Below are 18,849 nucleotides of genomic sequence, written 5' to 3' on the forward strand. Positions count from 1 at the left end.
GAAATACAAATTTTTGTTTGGACATCGTGTTTACATAGTTTTAAAATTAAATAAATACAATTCAGATATTGTAAATTTTTCGAGGGTTTGAGTCAGATCATCTTCGGTCTAGGTAGGTTTGTAGGAGACAAAAAAATATGTAAATAAACGATTTGTTTAAAATATCATTAAACACTTTATAAAAACAAAAAAAATCAAAATCCGTACGGATGCGCGGATCAAAATATAGTATCTCTTATATATTAAGCGTCTACCATCTATGCATTATCATTATACATACAAACATGCACAAGTCTATTGTTTTTTTTAGTTATACAAAGCTATCATGGCCTCACATAATTGGTCTAGACTAGTCACGTGTTGCAACGTGTTGGTCCTCTATCTCTGGCGATCCGAAATGTTAATTCTTCAGTAATCAAGATTCGAATCCTGGTAACTTTACCGTATTGGGATTTTGCCCTTGAGTTAATGACCACCAGACCATAAATCCTGGTTCACAAGTCTATTATTTTATATCATAGCTTACGAAATAGCTACTTTTTAAAGATTCGATAAGAAATAGGTAGGTTCTATTGAACGTAGTGGAAAGAATTAATGTTTATTATTATTATAGTCTTTAGATTCAGTTTCTGACCATTTCTAACATATCTCTATTTTCATCTCTATATTTTTTTCTAAAATAGAAAATCTCTATTATATATGTGAATTGATTCCAATGTATAGCTCTATAATAGAGTTTCTCTATTTGTAAAATAAAATATTGGGATATGTTATTTTCACTTTTAAATATAGAGACAAAAAATAATATTCTTCTATATTTTCCTCTATAATAGAAGAATTCTGTTATGGATGTATACATTGGATCAAATCTACTTCTATAATAGAGCTATAAATTTTAGAAAAAAATATAAAGGTTTACGTTGGAAATGCTTTCAAAGACATCTATCGATTTTTCAAACCATTTTTAAATTCCAGATCGTGAATGAGTTGCGGACCTGTGGTGCTACTTGCAATACTAATGCATGTTTTTAATATATTTTTTAAATAGCAATAGTAGTACAATACTAACTAGATCATGACCCGCTCGACCGAGCAGGAGTCAATTTTCTTTTTTATCTTTGTTTTTACTAAATGTTATATATGAACGCAATGTGTATTAATATAAAATTTTGATAAATAACAATATGTACTAATGTGTTTAAATAAGCAATGTGTTTAATTACTAAATCTGATCTTTAAAATTTATGATAACGCAAAGTAGATTTTTTATATTATTTAAAATATATAGTGCTATATATTTTGTATTTTCAACATTTATCATACAAAACTTACATTGGGGTATTATTTGTATGAAAATATGTGTAACATAATATATTTATATATTATATAAACATATGTACATCCGCACGGGTTTTATTTTTAAAATATATTCTATATTGTTTAGTTTTATGTAGTATCGAGTTTGTATAATTCAATTTTGTGTTTAAAGAACAATATCAAAACTGTCTTTCGTATATAAAAATAACACTTTGCAAGCGCGAGTTGTGTTTTTTTATTGTAACACAAAATTTTATATAAAACTTATGTTTTTTGTACATTATGAAATTTAATTTTTAAAATAATTATTACGTAATTTCAAAGTGAATTTTATCTCTAAAGTCTAATATATTTTGTGTGTAATGGTTCAAAGTATTTTTGATATATATTATATTTCAGTTTGGTTTGTTTTTAGTATTATTGTATAAGTATAATACTATACAATATTACTATTTTCTATACAATATATGAAGCTATGTGTTATTTGTTTTAGAAAGTAGATTAGGCCCAACGTAGTTATAAGAATAGTCATATCTTTATGTATATGTCTATGACTTATCTACCTAATATTATTAGTACTAATAAAATTAATATGGCCAATGAAAGTATACTGATCAATTTAAAATGAATTGTATAGGGTAATTATAGTACAATTAATATTTTTAGTATTCTTAGTATATATCTTATCTAAATCGACATGTAATAAATGTAAAAATCATATATAGAATATAGACAAAAAGAAGAACTGTATTTAAGGAAATACATCAATGCAAAGTTAGACTATGGTACGTATTATATATAAAAAATGAGACATTTAATTTAAATATATGAGATCCACCTTTAAAAATCCACCTATAAAAAGTTGTAATGTTCATGTTTTAATAAGATAGATGCATGTTACTTTGATGAAGGTGGTTTATCATATCAAATACCAACGGGAGGAAGCAATGTGTTTTCATATCTTCTTTCTTGAAATTTATTTTCTAATAAAGTTCTAAACTTCGTGGACATCTAAATAGTTCATTAACATCATTAAATAAAAGTATCTTTAACATCTAGAAAATTATATTTTTGTTTTGTAACACAAACATTTAGAAAATTAATATTTTGGAACAAAAGAAAATATATTATTTTTTGAAGAACAGTGAGAATATCTTTTATATAAAAATTATAACATATTTTATAAATTATTAAATAGTGTTACGTGTCTTTGTCTTCTGTTTTAATTTGAATGGAACTAACTTTATGTTTTTCTTTATATTCGTGAATGAGAATGGAAGAAAAGGTGATTATGGGTTTCATCTGGCTCGCCACACAATAGACATATATATGTCTAACCCATTGTCTCATGGATCCCCGTGTCTAATCTATTACAAGCAGCTAGCCATGTGATGAAAGTTTGCCGTGGAACCAGGACCAGATCTTAAAATTTGGAGACCATAAACATTTGTTAATTATATCAAAAAAATATTATAATTCGGAAGCTTATGTAAAAAATCTAGGAAAAAAAATAGAGGTACAGGTTAATATTTTATTGGGCTTGACACAAATGGGACTGTGTGTAAAACCGATGGAGGGAACTAAACAATGCTATGTCAGTCCACATAATGTTGAATCATTATTTTTTTAGAAATTAAATTGGGAAAAAGTGACAATTTGAAATCGTGTCCTTTCTTCGTGACTATTTTGGAATAACTTGTCTTTTAAGTCAATTTAATAAAATTGATTGAATTATTATGAAATATACATTTATATTACTGGAATCAAATATAAATATAAAATCCAAATCTTAAATTATTAAATTTATATTTTATTCCAGTAATAATATGGTACACCATAAATTTATATTTGATTCCAGTAATATAAATTTATATTTCATTAGTAATTCAATCAATTTTATGGTGTACCATATTATTAATGGAATCAAATATAAATTTATGTTAAATATAAAACTAATTTACTTATAATTAATAAATTATTTAAGTATTTAAAATATTTTATAAATAAAAAGCTATTGAAATATAATCTTAAAAGAAAATTGGATTTTTATTATATTTCTAGAAAATTTTTAATATTTTCTATATTTTGACCATATTGTAGTAACATTAGAGTTTTTCAAAAAAAATTGTTAATCTCAATTTTATAGTTTGTTGGTATAGTTTGCAAAAGTAAAGAAAACGGTAAAAATGGTTAATATCAAATGGTTGATATTAACATTGCAATTGCTTTTCTTAAAAAAAAACATTGCAATTGCATGTTTAATTATAAAACCAAGGACTTCAAACACAAGAATTTGCTATCTTGTGTAGATTAACTGATGCATGATCATGTTAAGTTCTATTATAAGAGAGTGAGTTTGTCTGTTTTTGTCGGCAGACTATTCTTTTATATTGAAACCCATTAAAGTTAAAAGTGAAATACAAAGCCCAAACTTAATAACTAAAACAAAAGATTAAACATATATATACGATTAATAAAACGTATTAAAAGAAGAAAGATTACAATTAAGATAGAGCAGACAAGTTAGAGAGAGAAAGTCGCTCGAGAGAGAAACCCCTCCGGCCGATGGTGAGGGCTTCCACAGCCACCGTCGGTCCGGGCATTTGAGTTTAGATATGTTCTTCCAGTCTCCGTCAGTGTGTCTTTCTCTGCTTCCGGCGTCGCATCCTCCTCGCGATGGTCGCTCGGCGTTTGTTCCCGGCGTCGCACCCTTCTCGCGGTGGACGTTCGGCTCCAGTTTCCGGCGTTGCTCCTTTCCTTTAAAGGGGAACGGTCGGCTTTAATTCTCGCGGCGTCTAGGCTTGAGGCGGTTGTCGGCGGATGTATTAGGGTTTTAATATTTTCTTTTTTCTTTTGGTGGCCTTCGGTGTTGATGATGAAAGAAGCGACGGTGAAGTTCTCCGTGGTGGCTTCGATGGGTGGTTAAAAGTGTGTGAAAGGTGGTGTCTATCTTTAATCTGGTGGAGATCTCGGTAAGGTGCCGGTGACGATCTCTGTGGAAGAGTAGACGACGAAGAGGGTTTCAGACACTCCAATCCCGACGAGATCCGGCGAAACGGTGGCGGTCTCCGGCAAGCATCGACGGTTTCAATCTTGACGTGATGTTTCGGATCTCGAGGTGGAGAGTGGGAGACGCGGCTGGCGTGTGGAGTCTGTGCGCAACGCGTGGTTGGTTTGGCGTGTGAGTTGGACGCGTGGCATTGATGTTTCTCGGGTTTGGGTTTGGGCCTCGAGGCCCAGTTGGTTTTTATGTATGCCCGTTTATCGGGCTCTGTTTTGTAGTTCGCGGATTGGGCTCTGTCCCATTAACTTATCGACTTCTCGCTGCCGCCGATTCGTTTCGAACTCAATCTGATAGTGATCTCTGGTTTTAATTTTCAACTAGGTTATTCTCCCGTGCTCATGCACAGGAATAAATACTTATAAAATAATCAAATCATAATAATTGTAAAATATTTACATATGTTTTTTATAACTTTCAAGTAACTTTATAACTTATATTTATGATGAATAAAGGGAATTGTATATATATATATCATTATATAGATATATCTATACATTTGTTCATAACTTTTAAGTTATTTTAATTTATATCATGAAAATAATATTAAGTATCACTATGTTCTCATCTTAATTAGATATGCGATTCTATTTATAGTAATTTGGATTAATTCATGTATGGTATCGTTAAGCTCCATATTTGGTTTGAAAGTAAACAACACTTTTTAATTAAGTTAAAATTAGATTAATTTTATTTAGTTTGGTTCATTTTATTAGATTTGTAAATATATTTATACAAGTTTTGTTAATTTAATATATGTTTTCTGAGAAAAGAAATATAAAGCTGGAATTGCATTAATAATTACTTCTAATATTTTAAAATATTAATATATGTTATTTTGGAGAAAATTATATAAAATAAATTATTGTGCTAAAAGATTGAGAATTGAATAAGCAAACCAATTCAGAAATATTTCAAAACTTCATTGATTAATTTCAAATTCGTAAGGTAGTTACACCCAGAAATTCAAAAGGTTGTATCTATCCGTGTGTTTTCATCTTAATTAGATATCTTATTTCAAACATAATATTTTGAACAGTTCAAGTGTTCATTGTTGGGTATGTTTTGCATCTATTATTTCAAATTAGACAACTATTTTTTTTACTTTAATAATTTTAAAATTGGATTACTTTCTTAGCTTAATTTAGTTCAGTTCATCCTTTTATATTTGTAATATATTTTATAAATCTTATAAAATTTGGTAAGTTTATTTTTAAAAGATAAAAACACACAGAAAATGTTGTAGTTGCATTCATGAACATATTTTACAATATTTTAAAATTCATGTACATATATGAATATTTATAAAAAAAACTAAATCATAATAATTGTTAAATCATCACTTGTTTAGAATTGTGAATACATTTTATAATTTAATCAATGAAAGTTAGGTAAAAAATAATTTTAATTTATAATTTTTCTTAATGATATTAGATGATCACTTTACGTTGTTTGAAATTAATTATCTTAAAATCAATTAATCAAAAATATAATCATTATAAAAATATTTTTTCTTAAAAATTATCTTAACTATTTTTTAATTATATATATACACCTATATATTTTGAAAATTATTAGATATTCACTTTTTATTTATGTTTTTAGCGAAAATATAAAGTAGGAAAAAATAAATTCGTTTTTTGTATATACAAAATCTATATATTTTATAGATATTTCCTTTTTACTATATATATGGGTTTATAAAATAAATAAACTATAATAAAAAGATAATTAAAGCTTTATTAATAAAAAGGAAACTAAACAATTTTTAGTAATGATAATTAGGTATAACTAAAATTAATTTACTAAAGGTATTCACGTAATCAACCATCATGAGAATCAACGTGAGCGCGACACATATGAAACTGAATTCTCAAATAATATTATAGAGATTGCCTTCATAAGGCTGATCTTTAGAAATTAATGTGTTGAATTTGAAATTTAATACTCTCAATGACCTAGACGATTATCTTCACCTTAATTTAATCTTCTTCCAGACCATCAAAACCAACTTAATCTCCCAGTAAAAGAGATATGCCCTAAATCTGATTGTATTAAATCATAATTTTAAGGCAAAACATTATTTAAAAAAATTGGTGAGATTAACCAGTAGGTATTAGACACATAGTTGTCCCACATCGGTAGTTGGAAGAGATCCTTAGTAGTATATAAGGTGGATGGGCCACTCCTCTTATCACCAATTGGTTTTAAGTGTGAAGCCCATCTAGCTTAACATGGTATTAGAGCCCGATCCACGCAGTCCAACCCGATCCACATCGGTCTGGCCCAAAGTTGGCCCATCGATCCTTGTCCGAGCATTCCGAGATTGACGCTCAAAGAGCCATCATCTCGAGGGGGCGTATTAGACACATAGTTGTCCCACATCGGTAGTTGGAAGGGATCCTTAGTAGTATATAAGGTGGATGGGCCACTCCTCTTATCACCAATTGGTTTTAAGTGTGAAGCCCATCTAGCTTAACAGTAGGAACATCTCCAACTCATTGATATTTTCACCTCTATAATAGTATTTAGAGGTGAAAATGCTCCAACCCATCTCTATTTTTTCTTCTATAATAGAAATTTCTATTTTTTACTCTATTTATAGATGAAGAAATATCATTCTCTATTTTTTACTCTACAAAATAGAGATTGCTATTTTAGAGAAATACATTGGAGCATATCCCACCTCTATTATAGAGTTCCTCTATTTTAGAGGTGAAAATAGCAAAATACATTAGAGATGGTTTTAATACGTTAGAACAACTTTTCAAAAGAACAACGAAAACAAACAAAAACCAGAGAAAATCCGATCTTATTCGGGGAAACGTCAGATTGGATGAATCCGACAGACTAAACTTTTCTAAATAAAAAAATTCAGATGAATCCATGTAATTATCCGATTTGGAAGAACAACAAAAATCAAAATTTACAGTTAAAATAGAAGTTACTTTTCGACGAATTGATGTGAGAGAAGAAAAAAAGAAGTTATGTGAGTGATTCATAATGATAATTGTATATGAATAGATAGAAATGTCTAAAATCAAAAGACTATAATACCTCTAATGAATTGTATAAAATCTTTTGAAAACATGATGGCAAAAAAAGTAATATGGCATATAGTTATGGGGGCAAATGTTAGTAATGATCTTGTTTTAATAATATTGATAAAATGTGTGTACCATGGAATTTTTGAATCATGAAGCTCCCTTCTTTCTTAGGACACTCAAGTCTGACCATGCCAACTTAGCTTTGGTAGATACAGTTGGCGCCCCCCAAACAAGAGAAAAGCCAAAAACATTTTCTCAATGTGATGAAGACATCGCTTAGGACGATGAAAAGTTAAAACATCAAAAGTCGGTGGTATCCACTGATTTAATAAGCTGGAGTCAACCTTTTCAGCAGCCTGCATACAAAGTGAGTTGTTTGACCACTTAAGGAGCTCGGAGTGTATATTGTCAATATGATGTTCATAATCAAGCTAGGCCAAATTGGCAATCCTAAATATCGAATGGAAAACATATTTAACATATTGTATATCGATAAGAGCATCTCCAACTCCACTCCATAATTTACTCCAAATTGAGAAATGGAGTTAAAAATGAAGTAGAAAATGTATTACTCTATTTGTAGAGTAATGCTTTTATTTTTTGGTCATCACTCCATTTTCTACTTCATTTTTAACTTTATTTCTCAATTTGGAGTAAATTATGGAGTGGGATTGGAGATACCCTAATATATGTAAATTGTTTATTATAAAGCTTTGTGTTGCTAATATATATATATATATTAACATCTTGTCAAACTATTCATCATAATTATATATGCTACAACTAATGAAACTTGATCAACTGATCATCATTTTTGATAAAGTTATAGAAAATATTATTTCGCTGATAAATTTTTCAGTCTTTCAAAAATGTGGTTTTTATTTTTATCATAAGTTATATCGTTTCAACTTTGACTTATTATATAGATGACAAAAATCCAATATATATATATATATATATATATATATATATATATATATATATGTATATTAACTATAAGTTTTAGATATCTAATTTATATGTAATGTTTGATAAATATTATTTATAATAAATTCATTATAAAAATGCACTTTTATTGGTAACTCATATATGAGAATTATTCTTAATCTTTAAATTAAAATTTTCAAATAAACTATGATATTGAGATAAAACATTAGTTATGATATTTTCAATTTTTAACGGTGTAATTCTTAAAATAGATTTGTCAGACTTGAAGACAGGTTATTCCCAAAATAGTCATGAAAAAATAAAATGATTTCAAATTGTCAATCTTTTCCAATTTGTGAGATGGATATTGTCCTTTTCGATAATGTGTACCATTTTCATAACGTATTTTTAATATTGAATAAGCTATCATTTCAATTTATTTTTATAATATTTTATCGTATTTTGATAGATTTCATTGAATAAAAGAAACTATAGACAAAAAGACTATTTTTTATTAATACTATTAAAACAGGAACATGATCTATTGATATAGGTGTAGTCCGTTAAACATTTTTTTGACAACCCATCATTTAATAATCTATATGTTAAATATATTTCTACTTTATCTCCTCAATTAACGGATTCAATGCACCAAATAAAAAATTTAATAAAAACTTATAATTTTATCTATTTAATTACTACTTGATTACTAAATAAGATTGTAACTATAATTTGTTTTTTTTTTAAAATAATCACTGTTTAGGAATAAAGTATAAAATTAATGTGCAAAATGGCTATGGTACAATTGTATAGTTGTGCAACATCATAAATTCAATAAAATTACTAAAATCTCTTACTAATAATTATTCAAAGAATATTATACACAAACATATAAATCAAAATTTCTTTAACATTAAGAAAAAAATAACAGAAAATATTACATATTTACAGAAAATAACAAAAATTACAAATCAATATTATATCCGCGTTTGACAAAATCTAAAATAGAAAAATATGATTGAAAAGAAATAAGCGTATGACGGATCAACTTTTAAAGTGCTATTATTTTATAAAATATATTTTGTTTGAAAGCTATACACAAATATAATTTAAAAACTAAAAATATGAAAATTAAATTTTTAACAAATTTAAAACAAAAAACATACGCGCCCTTTGAAAAGGCGGGTCAGAATCTAGTTGTTTTTAAAGGTTAATCTTACCGATTTTATCATAAAAATTTATCCCTAAATTAGGTCACCAATATATTGTATTTTGCCAATTTAATTATGAGGTTTTTTTTTTGTAAACTGGCTTTCAATTTAATTATGAGGTTGCCAGAAGAAAATTGTGTTTAAACATCTAATTTATTTATGTATAAATATTCAAAGATGTGTAGGATTTTTATGTTGTTATTATCTTATATTTTGTCTATTTACTGTACATTAATCAAAATCGACCACCACATGCTGGAGCTTTACCGCGATCATTTGAACACTTTAACATGCGACGATATAACTGCTCCAAGGAGTGCCTTACGATACGGAATTGTCAAGGACCCGAATATTTAGTATTGTGTATATTTTATTTAAATTGACGTGTGTTAAAACTATATAACTATTATATCAGTTTTGTTGTTGTATATATGTATATATTCATTTTACCAATATATCATAAACAAATGTGATTTAGTAACCTTTTCATATTAAATTTGATGGTTAGTAAGATTATATTTTGTTATACATAGCTGTAAATTACAGTGAAGATACGATATCTGACAGAACTGAAATTACACGTATTGTGTAACAAAAGCAAGAAAAGATTCAAGTCTGTTTGAATAGTGTTTATTATTAACCTTAGAAATCTAATTTAGTGTTAAGATTATGTCCTGCTATATATAACTGTATCTTCTATACGCATTCTGCTATATATTTTTAACCAGAGGTGGTAGTTTAGTAAATGTTTGAAGGAAATAAAAATTCAATACGACAAAATTCTGGCTTGATTTTTGTTGGTAACTCAGACTATTTTAAATGGTAAAAATACATAACTGTTGCAAGTTTTGTGGGATTAGTAGATTGACATCGATCGCTTAATTTTTACTAATATAAAAATAATATTTTAAATATAGCTGTATTTTTCTTTTATCATGAAAATTATCATAAGTGGCAGACTAAAAATTACACATGTCGAAAAATATTAAAAAGAATTCAATTATAGTACCTGAGCATATGGTATCTATTTGAATAATTTTGACTACTAACCTTTTGAAATCTAATTTGATGATTAGTAAGATTATGTTTTGTTATATATAGCTGTATTTAAAATATAATGGATATATACCATATGATAATTATACGTGTCGAGTAACACAATAAAAAAAGATTCCATTCTATTCGAATAACTCGATTCAAAATTCATATAGTACAAGGATAATGCAATAATATAACTACACGTGTAGCATAATCTTATATAGCTCTTATCGTTTCAACTTTATCCTGCACATAAGTTAATACTACAAAAGAGAATTACAAGAATGCAAAAGGAAAAACTCGTGATTTTACCATTGTCACGAGATAAATTCCACTTAGAAATATATATGTTGCATTTGTATGTATGTTTTTTTTTTAACATTATTTTGTATGTATGTTGCAATATGACTTGTCATAAAACCTATCAATATATTATTTGTTACTAAAACTATTATTTTTAAAATGATATGTGACATGCAGCATATGATATGATTCAGAGGATTGCATGTAAGCCATCGTATGTGTACTTGGTTTCGAAGATAACGGCCATGTACAATATCTTTTGCTTTAAAGTAAATTTAAATTTCTGAGATGGATACAAGAGAATGAGAATTAAAAGAAAAAGCCAAAAATGCCCTTCAAATCCATAGCTATGGAAGGAAGATAATCCAGAAACACGTTCCATGAATCCAATCTCTCTCTCTCTCTTCTTTCTCTCTCAAGAATACAATCAGACACAATCTCTGATGGGAAGTCGGTTCTGTCCTTATATAATCCCATTAAAAATTTTCTAACTCACCAGTTCCCATCTTTCTTACTCTACTTTCTCAATCTCTCTACTTCACCAAGTCTTTGATAGAAACAGAGAGGAAGAGCAAAAGGCTTCTACGCCATGTCTCTACAATACTATGCCCTTAACTCTATTCAAAGTAACAACTTGTTCAGTACTAAAACACCAGTTTCTCATTCTTCTAGTTATTCTCTCTCTTCTTATGTCCTTAAGATCTCAGGTGCGTGACCTCTCCTCTGTCTCCATCTGTCTTATCAAACACACACGATCACGGAAACAGAGTCTTTCAGAAACATCTTTTGCTATGTCTGTAACGAAACTCTCTTGTGGGTTTGATGATGATCAGTCCTTTGACTGGATTCTCGATGAACATTTTTTTTTGTTATTTTGTTTTCGGTTTTTGATTTTCCCTAGAGAACAAAACAAAAGAAAAAGAGTAATGACTCTGTTTATATGTTCTCTAAGTACCCACGCGTGAGATATATTTCATCATCATCAATGTCTATCTATCTCTCTCCTTTCGTTTTATTTTCTCGTTCTTCCAAGCATTTTATAATCATTAATCACTCTTCGTTTATTTTTCTTCGTTTCCCAAAAATTCAAATCTTTATTTATGTCTGATTTTGAACTTGATTTTTTCTTTCTGAACGAATGTCTTCTCCTATTTCGATGCAAAATCAAAATATGAAACAGAACCAAAAATAAATCTATAATCAATATTGCTTGGAAATAAACTAGTATGTAGTTAGTACGTGGAAACATTTTAAGCCTATAATAAAATGAAACTATAAGATATCTTCTTCAGTTTGAATTTATTATTACAGAAGTACGTTTAGAGAATCTAGTACTCATTAGCGAATGGATTGACCTCGTATCTTAACTTATACTTAATTTAATGTTTGTTTGACCACGGACCAAAAAATTAGTTGATTATTTATTTATTTATTTCTATAGTAAGCAAATTACTCTTTCTTTTATCAGTGATATTTTAAGTTTGTTTTTGATAGGACCACCGCTAAGTTTGGGGAGAGACAAACCCAGAAGCAGCTCCATATATTGTACAAAGCTTCGAACTCAAGGTCTAATTTAGTTTTCAAAATTAAGTAGTAGTTTACATTTTTTTTTATCAAAATTAAGTAGTAGTTTACATCTATTCCCTTTATTTTGTTTTCCATATAGAATTTTCAATGCTTCTGTGCAGAATACCCTAATTCTCAGGAAATTCAACGTGATCTACCTCTAATACATTGGCAACAGGTTCAAGGAGATGATGCTCCTCAGGTGATTTTTAAATTATATTTCTCTTTTTAAAGGCAGTTATTTGTTATAATTATTTTCTTGTCAATAATATTCACCAAAGATATCCTCATTAATACATTCACTCTTCCTTTTACCTTGATTTATACGTTTTCCCCTGGAACCTATACTTAATATTCCATCAAAAATAGTTATTGTATGTTTACATTGAAAGGTACCAAAACCACATATTTAATTTCAATCGTTATTATGATTATATGCGCTGATTGTAATTTTGTGCATTTGAATTATAGATTAGTATTGGAAGTAATGATATTGCAATCGAAGAAGCAGTGAAAAGAGTGAAGTCCATTTTGAGAAACTTAAGTGACGGTGAAATTACGATATCGGCTTATGATACAGCTTGGGTTGCTTTGATAGACTCCGGAGATAAAACTCCGGCGTTTCCCTCCGCCGTGAAATGGATCGCCAACAATCAACTCTCCGATGGTTCATGGGGTGATGCCCATCTCTTCTCTTATCATGACCGTCTCATCAACACACTTGCCTGCGTCGTTGCTCTAACATCATGGAATCTCTTTCCCCACCTATGCCACAAAGGTAATTTATTTTTTTTTGCAAAAAAAAAGGAAACATGAAAAATATCTCGACTTTCTGCAAAAAACGCAAATCCTTTTTTTTATAGTGGGCTAAAAAGAAAGTATACATTGTTTTATAGTTATGAGTTAGAACATCAATCTTCTTTTTAAAAAGTTTGGATCTTTTTCCAATAGCCATTCAAATTATTATATACTTACATATATAGGTTAAAAGAAACGTATCCTTTTTCCTTGTTATTGTTTGATCCTTTGATATGACTAATTTCATATTATTTTGAAGTATTAATTACCATTACCTGTTCAGGAATCATGTTTTTTAGAGAAAATATCGGAAAGCTAGAAGAAGAAGACGATGAGCATATGCCTATTGGATTCGAAGTGGCATTTCCTTCATTACTTGAGATAGCTCGAGGAATAAACATAGATGTACCGTACGATTCTCCTGTCTTGAAGGATATATACGCCAAGAAGGAGCTAAAGCTAACAAGGTTTGTGTGTTGGGCCAAAAATATACAATTTAAATTTTTCTATTTTTGTATAAACATATTTGAAAGTAAATATTTATATACCGGTCCAATGTACTTCACTTAAAGCCAAAAAGAATTATACGATATAATATTTGCATACGTATTATATATATTGACTTAGATGTAAATTAAATTTGGGCGTATGTTGAAATCTTTATAGGATACCAAAAGAGATAATGCACAAGATACCAACCACATTGTTGCATAGTTTGGAGGGCATGCGTGATTTAGACTGGGAAAAGCTATTGAAACTTCAGTGTCAAGATGGATCTTTCCTCTTCTCTCCTTCTTCTACGGCTTTCGCATTCATGCAGACCCGAGACAGTAAGTGTCTTGGATATTTGCGCAATGCAGTCAAACGCTTCAATGGAGGAGGTTTGTTATCTAGTAACCATGTATACTCATATATTTTGTCTACTAGCATTCATGTGTATATTTGGCGACGTATAACATCTACTTTTTTCACTAAATAAACTTTTATAAATATATTTTCAGTTCCCAATGTATTTCCTGTGGATCTTTTCGAGCACATATGGATCGTCGATCGGCTACAACGGTTAGGGATATCGAGATACTTTGAAGAAGAGATTAAAGAGTGTCTTGACTATGTTCACAGGTTAGAAAAACGCTATGTTAATATTAACTTCATTTGTATATACCAAAGTGGTTTTACTCTAATGATGATGATGATAAAATATCAGATATTGGACAGACAAAGGCATATGTTGGGCTAGATGTTCCCATGTCCAAGATATCGACGATACGGCCATGGCATTTAGGCTCTTAAGACTTAATGGATACAAAGTTTCCGCGGGTAAAAAATAATCTTTGTTTTTTGGTAATATATTTTAACAATCTTAACCAAAGTTAAAAGTTTAACATCTAGTTCAATTTTAGATGTGTTCAAGGTCTTTGAGAAAGAAGGAGAGTTTTTCTGCTTCGCGGGGCAATCAAACCAAGCGGTGACCGGTATGTTCAATCTATATCGAGCATCGCAATTGGCGTTTCCAAGGGAAGAGATATTGAAAAACGCCAAAGAATTCTCGTCCAAGTATCTGCATCATAAACAAGAGAAAAGCGAGTTGCTTGATAAGTGGATTATAATGAAAGACTTACCTGGCGAGGTAGTTTACATGTAACATAAGACCAGAAACACACAAATTACAAATGGTTCCAAAAACCATTACATCTGCACTTACGCACTGCATTCCATTTTGGGGTCATCTGATGGAGAAGGAAAACGATAAAGCGTGTTTGGCTCTTTTCGCTTATATTTGTTTTTTTTTTCATATTAGATTGGCTTCGCGTTGGAGATTCCATGGTACGCAAGCTTGCCCCGAGTGGAGACGAGATTCTATATTGAGCAGTATGGTGGAGAAAACGACGTTTGGATTGGCAAGACCCTTTATAGGTACTTTTTATTTTTCATATTATTTTTATGTTGCATTGTCCAATGAATGCAAAACAAATGCATTGCACTAACTGTTATAAAGCATGCATAATCTGACCATGTATGTGTTAAAATGAGGGCGCTATGGTCATTTAGTTTGGTAAAATACATAGGTGAGTTTAATCTGGATAAATCAAATCAATTGTAAATACCTAACTTGTACCGAATTGAATGTTGGAGTGTTTTTTCTACGTTTAACAAGAACTGCGGGTAGTTGTAACACTTTTCTTTTTGTTGCAGTAGCAAGTGTTTTATTTTTTTTGAAAAAGGTTTTGCCATTGCAAGTGTTTTAATTGTAAGGTTAATTGATAAACTATTAACGTTGGTGGAGGATGTAGGATGCCATATGTGAACAATAATGAATATCTGGAATTAGCAAAACAAGACTACAACAATTGCCAAGCTCTGCATCAACTCGAATGGGACACTTTCAAAAAGTAATATCATCTCCACTCTTCCTTTTTTCTAGTAATCATGACTTTGAATTGTTGCGGTTTTTTTCTAAACTTTTAGGAAACTTTTATGCAAGTGGTTTAGGGAGATTTAATTCAAAAAATTGTGATATTTCCGAATAACAAACAAGTATTATTTTCTTATAACATTTCTAAGAGAAGCTAAACGGTGTTTTTATTTATTTCATATGAGCCTCACAGCTTTTATTAATTACTAGCAAGTTTACCGATGCTCTAATTATTTTCTTCTTTTTGTATTTTTAAAAACAAATAAAACACTATGTTTTGGTTAGTGGCTAGTGTATATATATTTACTTATTTCCTTAGTGGCTGGAAAGAAAAAAACTTCGGTTCCAGTTAAACCGTATCTTTAAGTTTATATTTTTGAAGTTAATTCGTACGCAGGTGGTATGAAGAAAATTGGTTAAGTGAGTGGGGTCTGAGTAGAAGCGAGCTTCTAGAGTGCTATTACCTAGCGGCTGCGACTATCTTTGAGGCAGAGAGGTCACATGAGAGAATGGTTTGGGCTAAATCAAGTGTATTGGTTAAAGCCATTTTTTCCTCTTTCGGTGAATCCTCTTACTCAAGAAGGAGCTTCTTCGATCAGTTCCATAACTATATTGCCAATGCTCGACAAAGTGATCCTCACTTCAATAACAGGTAAATTTTTCTAACTTAAATTGAAATTGGGAAATTTAATGGAAAATAACACCAAAGAAAATTTTGGTTACAAAAATATCCCACGTACTGCTACTATAATTTCATTATCAAAATTACTAAAATACCTTTTAAAGGATTTTTAAATCAAATAAAGAAACTAAAATTAAAAGTTTTTAATTACTTAAAATTAATTTAAAATATCGGTATTAACGTAATATTTATGATATCTTAGAAATTTAAATTTTATCATGAGAGTTTTGGAACAAAAAACTACAAATTTATGCTATTTTAGAGTAGTTGTTATCTTGTAATTGTTTAAAAATAAAGAGTTTTGTGGCACTGTAAATTTGATGTAGGTCCCACCCATTGGTTTTACGTTTAACCCTAATTCATCGAGGTAAAAAGTTACAAAGCGGCTGTTTGTTGGTTTTTGCTATTTGATTATTTTGTTAAAACGTAGTTTGTTTTGCGGCAGAAAACAGCAAGCTGTCTCCATTTTAATTAAATATAAAGGATAAGTTCATTTGACCTAATAGAAAAACCAGAGATAAAAAAGCTGTCAGTCTCATCGAACTGATGATGTGCAGACAAAACTTTCATTCTATATGGCGTTTTTGCCAGTATAATTCTGTCCGAAAGTATTTTTTTGTATTGGTTCAGATTAGAATAAACAGATTTGGTGACGTTATAATAAAAAAATCTGGAGGCTGTGAAAAATGGAAGTTCCTATACAACAAACGTACAAAGTAAAAGCTGGATTTATATACGTGTGTTTTTAATAGTATAGATATTTGATTTTAATACGTAAACAAAGTCAAAATAAAAAGAAAGCTCTAGTAGTATCAGTTGATTGACTAATTTGTCTATACTATAATAATGCATGGTGGATATGAAAATTAGGAGTATGAGATTGGACCGACCAGGATCGGTTCAGGCGAGTGGGCTAGTTGGAATCTTAATCAGAACTTTGAATCAGATATCGATTGATCATTACATGTCTCATGGTCGTGACGTTAACGGTCTCCTCTATCAATCGGTACGTTTCTCTCTTATTTTTTTCTTCCTCTCATGTTTATATTTTTTTCCTTATGAATATTTAACAAATAAATACGTAGATAACATATATAAAATAAGTCACAACGGTAATTATAAGAAATCAGATTTGAACATAGAGCGTTATGTTTTCTCTTGTCGGCAAAATAATACACTATGTTTATAAGTTAAGAGTTTCGGATTATATATTGCTGAACTTGTGTAGTTGAAATGTCATGGTACTCTTTATAATATTAGAATTATAAAATGTTCGAAACATGTAGAAGAGCATCAATTAATGGTCTAGTGTAAATCATTCTCACTTTTATCAATGTGATTGTTTTTGAGTATGTGATTTATCAAAAAAAATTATAGTGGGGAGATTGGCTGGAGAAATGGAAATTAGATGGAGATGAAGGATATGGAGAGCTCCTGGTGAAGATGATAATTCTAATGAAGAACAATGACCTAACTAACTTCTTCTCTCATCCTCGCTTTGTTTGTCTCTCGGAAATCATCAACGGGATCAATCTTATTGCCCAATACCTAAAGGTTAGTAATTCTAGTAGTTGGTCATATAAATTACAAAAACATTATTCAAATAATAATGAATGGCCTCTCTAATGCCAGAGGTCGCGTCACTAGAAAAAACTATTTCATTTTAATATATTTTGGGCTGATATAAAAATAAACCTCAAAATAAAATGTTTTGTGTTGATATAAAAATAAACCTCAAAATTTCCTCCATAATGCATCTCTAAATTTGATGTCCAAGTCCACAACTTCTTTTGCATGTGTTGTGGACCAGACCTGCAAATAATCAATCGAAACTGATTGTTCCATTCGATGTTACTACTACTTCGAGTCTAGTCACCAGATCATACCTCTAACCTATGTATATGTTTTTTTTGCAGACAATGAGAAACGATGAGAAAGAGAAGACAATAAAGAGAATGGAGAATGAGATGGAGCAAATGGTTGAGTTAGTATTATTGGAGGTTGACACATTACGTGATGTCTGCATCACGTTTCTCGATGTTGCAAAAGCTTTTTACTATTCTGCTTCATGTGGTGATCATCTCCAAACTCACATAGCCAAAATATTGTTTCAAAAAGTTCGATAACCTTATCAATATCGATCCACTCCAGTGGTCTTTTAATAATGTAATCAATGGACAGTCAATTCGTGAATCTATTGATTCTTGTATATATGGGGATATGTGAAAGGAGAACAAATTAAATCATGTACAAGTCAAACATTGGAGTAGTATTAGCCTCCATTTTCTATAGATATGAATGCTCCGGAAAACAACTTCTTGTTCAAGATGAAATCAGTACATGAACATCGACATATATCGCGTAGACTCTCTATGATGTAAGTCATTCATTTTCTTTCGTCAACTTTAGGCTTTGGAACAATCGTCTTTCTTCTTCTTTACATTTGATGTTGCAGATCGAGATTTGAACCGTGTGAATATTGA

The 18,849-nt window shown here is 29.7% G+C and overlaps 1 protein-coding gene across 1 annotated transcript; it reads left to right on the top strand.

The window, feature by feature from the left end:
* Positions 1-11,281: 11,281 nt before the first annotated feature.
* On the top strand, positions 11,282-18,619 carry LOC108826010 (ent-copalyl diphosphate synthase, chloroplastic). The gene is made up of 15 exons (XM_018599377.2): positions 11,282-11,611; positions 12,399-12,470; positions 12,593-12,672; positions 12,942-13,248; positions 13,552-13,735; positions 13,935-14,149; positions 14,270-14,390; positions 14,476-14,588; positions 14,672-14,898; positions 15,070-15,185; positions 15,563-15,661; positions 16,082-16,336; positions 17,237-17,372; positions 17,744-17,920; positions 18,283-18,619. The coding sequence occupies exons 1-15, from the start codon at positions 11,494-11,496 to the stop codon at positions 18,490-18,492; spliced, it is 2,430 nt and encodes an 809-aa protein (XP_018454879.2). The 5' UTR covers positions 11,282-11,493; the 3' UTR covers positions 18,493-18,619.
* Positions 18,620-18,849: the final 230 nt, after the last annotated feature.

This window comes from Raphanus sativus, chromosome 9 (assembly GCF_000801105.2).
Source record: "Raphanus sativus cultivar WK10039 chromosome 9, ASM80110v3, whole genome shotgun sequence".
Taxonomy (NCBI): domain Eukaryota; kingdom Viridiplantae; phylum Streptophyta; class Magnoliopsida; order Brassicales; family Brassicaceae; genus Raphanus; species Raphanus sativus.